Here is a 6,485-nt window from a genome sequence, read left to right on the forward strand (position 1 = left end):
TACACTTGCATGATTATAAGAATATATTATATTTCAGATTGCATTTTGTTTTCAAGTATAGATAACAGCAATAATTCTATCTATATAATAGTCTGTTTGCTTGTTTAAGTCTTACCTTGCCACAAGCTGTCATGGCCAGAGCCAACTGGTACCAGAGATGAAATTCACCAAATGCAAGCTTCATTGCTCTTTCTAAACACTGGGGAGAAAAAGTATAGATTATACATACATATACATATACATACTATACATACACCCAGTGCTTTTTTTCTAAAAAAAAAAAAAAGGTGCCGGAACTCACACACGTTATATAACCCGCCTTGCCTACCCTATAAGGTTCCATCCCAAAAAGGTGCCGGAACTCCGTTCTGGGCGTTCTATGAGAAAAAAAGCCCTGCATATACCAAGACTATAACAAAATCACTGAACTCCGGGATAAATGAATAAAACAAACTGTTTAATACTAAGTTTTCATCAGTCCTCTGCTGCCATCGGCAGAGTAAAAGCCGATGTCAGCAGAGGACTGATGAAAACTTAGTATTAAACAGTTTGTTTTATTCATTTATCCCGGAGTTCAGTGATTTTGTTATAGTTTTGATATGAGTATACCTGGGATCTGAGTTTTTAAGATAATTAGGAATATACATATACATATACGGTGAGAGATGGAGGGAGGGGAGAGACATGTTCAGATAGTGCAGTGTTCTGGGGTTTAAAAACAAAGCATGCATGAAGAAAGGGCTATCTGAGATGGATTAAGTGCACAAATGGGGTCCAAATAAAGTGTTTTTAGTGCCTGCAGTTATCCTTCATACTATCTTTACAATACTTAGGATGCAAGCCTGTATAGTTTTCTTTAAAACTGGACTCTAGATCTTTCTTCAATAAAATATTAATATGCAAAAATAATTCCAATAAATATAACATATAATGCAGCATGGTAAATACCAGTATAAACATATACAATATGATTTTGAGGGGGCCTTAATGTTTAGAAAATATTGCAAAGTTAGCAATATATAAAAAGGGGGACCCGGAAATACAAAATGGATTTCACCTGGTATACCAATTGCATCCTCTCTTCGACCAGGAAATCCTTTAGATCAGGGGTGTCACACTGCCGGCCCATGGGCTGGTTGCATCATATGGAGGCCACGCCCACCCAGCTCCGACAATGCAAAAAAAGTAGCGATATCTCACGACACGTCATGTGACGTGGCGAGTTTAACACCCGTGCTTTAGATAGTCACTCACATCCTAATCATCTCACAGGTTGACTATTTCAATGAGCTCTACATCGGTTTTACCCTGAAAGACAACTCAGATGCTCCAACCCCTCCCAAATATGATAATCCTGTCCTGCAAGTTGTATTGATTGATAACTTGCTTCTACCCAGCTGACAGGGTTGGCATGCATCAGATTCCTTCAATCAAACAAAGTCATCTATCAGGACCCGGAACGCATGCCTTCTCTGTCATGGTATCTGCCCTCAGAGTACTGTTGCCTCTGAGGACCAGATGTCTCTCATCCTGATAGTGTTCTGGAGAGTCTTAAAGACTTGGCTGTTCAGTCAGACCTTGGACTGAAGTGGCTGGAACTTCCTGATATGTATATGTTTTGGTAGTTTGCTGGATTCACTTTCTCATTTCTTTCCTTCTTTTCTAGTCTGGTTCATCTGTTGTATGGTTTTGCTTTTATTATATTGTTTTATATTTTGCTTATTCTAGTATGAGCCACTCAGGGGTTGGTTGGCACCAAATAAATAAATGAATACCTCAGAAAGCATGACATACTGTCCTCTTCTGCCCAGAGTGATACTCAGAAGATCATAAACTGCTGATGTACTCTGGAGACTGATGGCTCGATCATCTTTCTGATCAGGAGCTCGGCTGATTACTGCATCCTGGTTTGCCTGGGAATGAATTCAAATGTTTTAAAAGAGGACCAAACGTATCTTAGAAAGGTCTTCAGCTCTCTATATGGACCCAAGGAAACATTGCACCAATTGATGTTTTCAAGACTATTTTAAAAAGGCAGATTACAAAGAGAAAGCCAGGCAACACTATTGTCATATAGAGTGAAAAAAAGTGAACATAATAATAATCATAAAAGTCTTTTTGCAATGTCTGCTGTTCTCTGAACTGACATTTAAACATAATTATCTTACACTTTAATCCTATTATTTCTTACTTTGCACATCATTTTACTCTATGCAATACTTAATGCTCCTAGTCTATGTGTATTAGGGTTGTTTTATACTAGAATAGTCCTTTTCAAATTCACACTTGGTTTTGTTTCAGAAATAGAAACATACATGTTTGCATGGTTATATGCCACTCTAAAAATCCCTCAATCAGAAAGAGGTCCCAAAACAGTAACTACATTTGAACAAAGGTGAAAGAAAAACCTTGCTGGATTAAATCCAGGGCCTATTGAACCCAATCTGTTGTTTCCCACAGCAGCCTCTGGGAAGCCCACATACAGGATGGAGTATAACAACCTTCTCCCACTGCTATTCCTCAGCAACTGATACTCAAAGGCATCAGCCACTGAATATAATTTTAACATAGGGGTGCAGAACCTATGACTCTTGAGTCAAAGGCAAATATCAGATCAACTTCCTTCAAATGTTGCAGTGTTCAAATGGAAAACAACTATACCTGTGTCTAAATCTATATTGTCCCTAGATGAACACATCTGTTCCCCATGTGAACAACTACTCGGGATTTGTTTTCATTGAGTTTTTCAGTAGAGGACTGATGGTTGTTTTTAATTTGTGTTCATGGTTTTATTATTACTGAAAGATGGCTGTAACCACTGTGGCAATGAAATTTATGTGGCTGGGCAGGTCATTTCTGCCAGCTCTGAGATATTTTGGAGGTCATTTAGCTCAGCAAGAGCCAAGAAAATTAAAAGTGGAAAGCTTTTGGTTTATTTTCATCTACTATCTTATAGAGTTTTATATACACCATCTGCACAGCATTTCATCTTATATCCTCTTCTTGAATTTCATTATTTAACATTTAAGCCAAAGAAAAATCCCAAGTGAAGAAATAAAATTGATTGAGAGACAATATATTACTAATTTATAACATAATTCTGAAAGATAGAGCTAACTGTCTGGTTGGTTGGTTGGTTTTTATACGATACTAAGGAGTAAGCAAATCATTCACCACCAAAAAACCACCTCTGAAATTTTAGGGGACAAGTGAGTGGGAGCAATTTCAGTGGGGGTTTTTTTTGTTTTGCTTTTTTGTGATTTTAACTATGATCTACCTATTTTAATTCTTACACTATAATTTTTACTTCTGCCCATCCCTACATGGCAGGAAACTGACCATCAATGTTCAGTTTCCAGAAAGACTTATGTAACTTATTTGATGAAGGATAAGAAACAAAAATTGCTTTGGAAATGATTCTTTTGTGTGTCATAATCAACAGTACTTCTTTATCCCAGAGTAAATGAAAATTTAAAAGACACACATTAAAGATATGTCGAGATGTATAGATAACAGTGTTAATTAACATCTTTCCATTTTGTATACTGTACTATTTAAAAGTTTCTGCATTGGTAACACTGCTGCACCATTCATTTGTGAAAAATAGCTACACTGAACAAACCCCCACATGTTCTGAAAACTGGTAATCAGCCTCACATCAGAGTCAGCTATTTTGAGCATTTGTCAGTGAGCCAAACTAGGAAGTTAAAGCAATGCCTTAGCACAGATAAAATATTCACTTGAATGAGCAAATTACCATAATTTTGAGGATTACCAAAAATAAAAGATATGTGTAACCCCATCTAAAGACTTAGTGAAATATGGGCCAGACTGGTCATTGTGCAAAGAGAACACAACTAGAGTTCAGATTCCAGGAATCTGTCCAAAATACTAGAGTGAAATCCAGAAATCCACAAAAAAAGAAAACAACAAATGGAGCAATGTTGTCATTCCATATGTTTCAAGAATATCTGAAAAGCTCAGGAGCATTTTCAACATACAGTCACACTTTAAACCTAGTTATACATTAAGGCAGAAGCTTGTCCACCCCAAAGATAAAACATCAGACACAAACTGAGCAATGTGGTCTAGGCAATGCAATGCAACAAGACATGCTCAGACTTGTACATTGGGGAAACAAAACAACCACTTCATGGCACAACACAGGACAACAAACCCATCAGGACAAGATTCAGCACTCCTTCTGCGTTTGAAAGACAAAGGTCACTCTTTTGAAGAAGCAAAGTCCACATTCTGGACAGAGAGGAACACTGATTTGAAAGAGGAGTCAAAGAGGCCATCTATGTCAAACTTGAACAGCTCTCCCTCAACAGACGATGAGGGTACAACATCACCTATCTTCTGTTTACAACGCAATCCTTCCAGCAGTTCCAAGAAGATTCCACATCCATTTGCATTCTAGCTCAGATGACTTTGAGGATACAGATACAGTGGTCTCAATGACTCTCAGAGAGCTAATGACCGACCCTCAGAGTGCTAACGATAAGATGACTACAAAGAATATAAATCCTTCCAGTTCCCACCAGTCAGTTAGAACAGAAAAAGCTTCTTGGATGAGAAGCGAAACATTTTCAAAGAAAAAATCAAGTCCAGATGCCTTTTGGAAAAAGCACCTTTGGGACAGCCATGACCTGGCTGATTGAGACTCTCCATTGACATTTACCAGAGTAAAACAAAGTTCATAGTCTTTCCACACATAAATGTACTTAATTCCTCTTCTGAATGGGGAGACCAGAGGAGCATAATCTGCTGAAAATTATACTCATGATACTACAGATTCTCTGCCCCCTCCCCACTATAACATTTAAGTAAAGGGGAGATACCAATCATATAGCTCAATAATATGCATTGGCAGCATGTAGCATATATACAGTAGGATATGCATTCATATACATTAGGAATCTGTAGATTCAGCTGGGCTTCTCACCAATTCAAGAATAATTGTTCAAGTGGTAGAAAAGCCCCTGGTTTCTAGAGATCAGCTCCAAATCAGAATAAACAGTGACCATGGAATTAACAGCCCTTCAAATGTGAGTTCTGTCAGATGGGGCTGATAGGAATTGGGGTCCAACAGCTTCTGGAATCTAGGAATTACTTACTGCTGGAATAAACCATACTAGGTTGAGTCTTGCCTGTAAATCCCTATGTACCAGAGATCTCAATTTGTCTCTCTTTCTCTCTGACATAAATCACCCATTAATTATAAGAATCCTATTTAATTGAGCTAGAAAATATACCTTTTGAATAGAAAAGGATTAAATTGAATAAGTAAATTATAAATAAGAACAGTTTTTCCAAGATCAAATGCCAGGTATCCATGATATTAATGTTGCATGAATTATTCCAAGCTCTTGTTACATTCGACACAATATTCATTAGACTTAGCCAGAGACTGCATGTTTCAAATAAAAAGAGAGGCGGCAGCCAGCCTTATCTGCACCACTTGTGATCTCTTGTGCTAGTGTGCAGCATGTCAGGGAAATAGCAAATTGAAAGGAACACATTAGCTAACCAGTAATGTAAAATCCAACGCCACGAACATGGACCATACCAGTCATATGAATTATATTTCAAGGTACCAGAGAAGAAAAAATATTTTCTATACATAAATTGAAACATTGCAAAATGATTGTGGATTTTGTGGAGGTGGTAAGGGTGGGAGAGAGAGAAAAAAATGTTGATGGGAAAATGTTCCTTTTCTAACTCCATTTCTAATTCTTGCTAATATTAAGCAGCATTTGGAACTAACTGCAAAAGTCACGGGGGGGTGTATACAGTTCAAACAGGCTTGGAGTGTTTTTTAAGGACAGCTTTTTTATTTGCACCAACTTGGCTTCACCATGCATTCTGTAAGCATTAGGCACTGCATATTTAAGCATAAATACATTTGATTTATTCAATGCCTTAAAATGTGCAATGCGAAAACAAAAGGAAGAGTTTACACAATTGGACATTTGGAAATGAAAAGGTTGTGAGTCACCACATTACAAAAAAGATGTTGAGACTTTGGAAAAAGTGCTAAGAAGAGCAACTAAGATGAAGAACGGTTGCAGGAACTGGGTATGGCCAGAGAAAAGAAGGGCTAGGGGTGACATGATAGCAGTATTCCAATATTTGAGGGGCCGCCACAAAGAAGAGGGGGTCAATGGATGGAAACTACTCAAGGAGAGAAGCAACCTGGAAATAAGGAGAAACTTCCTAACAGCGAGGACAATTAATCAGTGGAACAGCTTGCCTTCAGAAGTTGTAGGTGCTTCATCACTGGAGATTTTTAAGAAACGACCAGATAGCCACCTGTCTGAAATGGTATGCAGGGGTAGTCAACCTTGGCTCTTTTATGACTCATGGACTTCAATTCCCAGAATTCCTGAGCCAGCTTAGCTGGCTCAGGAATTCTGGGAGTTGAAGTCCATGAGTCATAAAAGAGCCAAGGTTGACTACCCCTGGTATAGGGTCTCCTGCTT

General features: G+C 38.0%; 1 protein-coding gene across 1 annotated transcript in view; it reads right to left on the bottom strand.

The window, feature by feature from the left end:
• Positions 1-6,485, bottom strand: part of TTC7A (tetratricopeptide repeat domain 7A) — a 155,918-nt gene that overhangs the window by 123,171 nt on the left and 26,262 nt on the right. The window contains exons 9-10 of the mRNA XM_015816404.1: positions 1,776-1,913; positions 116-199 (exon numbers count right to left, since the gene is read on the bottom strand). Of these exons, the coding sequence (XP_015671890.1) occupies positions 116-199; positions 1,776-1,913 (222 nt within the window). The remainder of the gene's footprint in view (positions 1-115; positions 200-1,775; positions 1,914-6,485) is intronic.

This window comes from Protobothrops mucrosquamatus, unplaced genomic scaffold, assembly GCF_001527695.2.
Source record: "Protobothrops mucrosquamatus isolate PMUCROS unplaced genomic scaffold, P.Mucros_1.0 scaffold448, whole genome shotgun sequence".
Taxonomy (NCBI): domain Eukaryota; kingdom Metazoa; phylum Chordata; class Lepidosauria; order Squamata; family Viperidae; genus Protobothrops; species Protobothrops mucrosquamatus.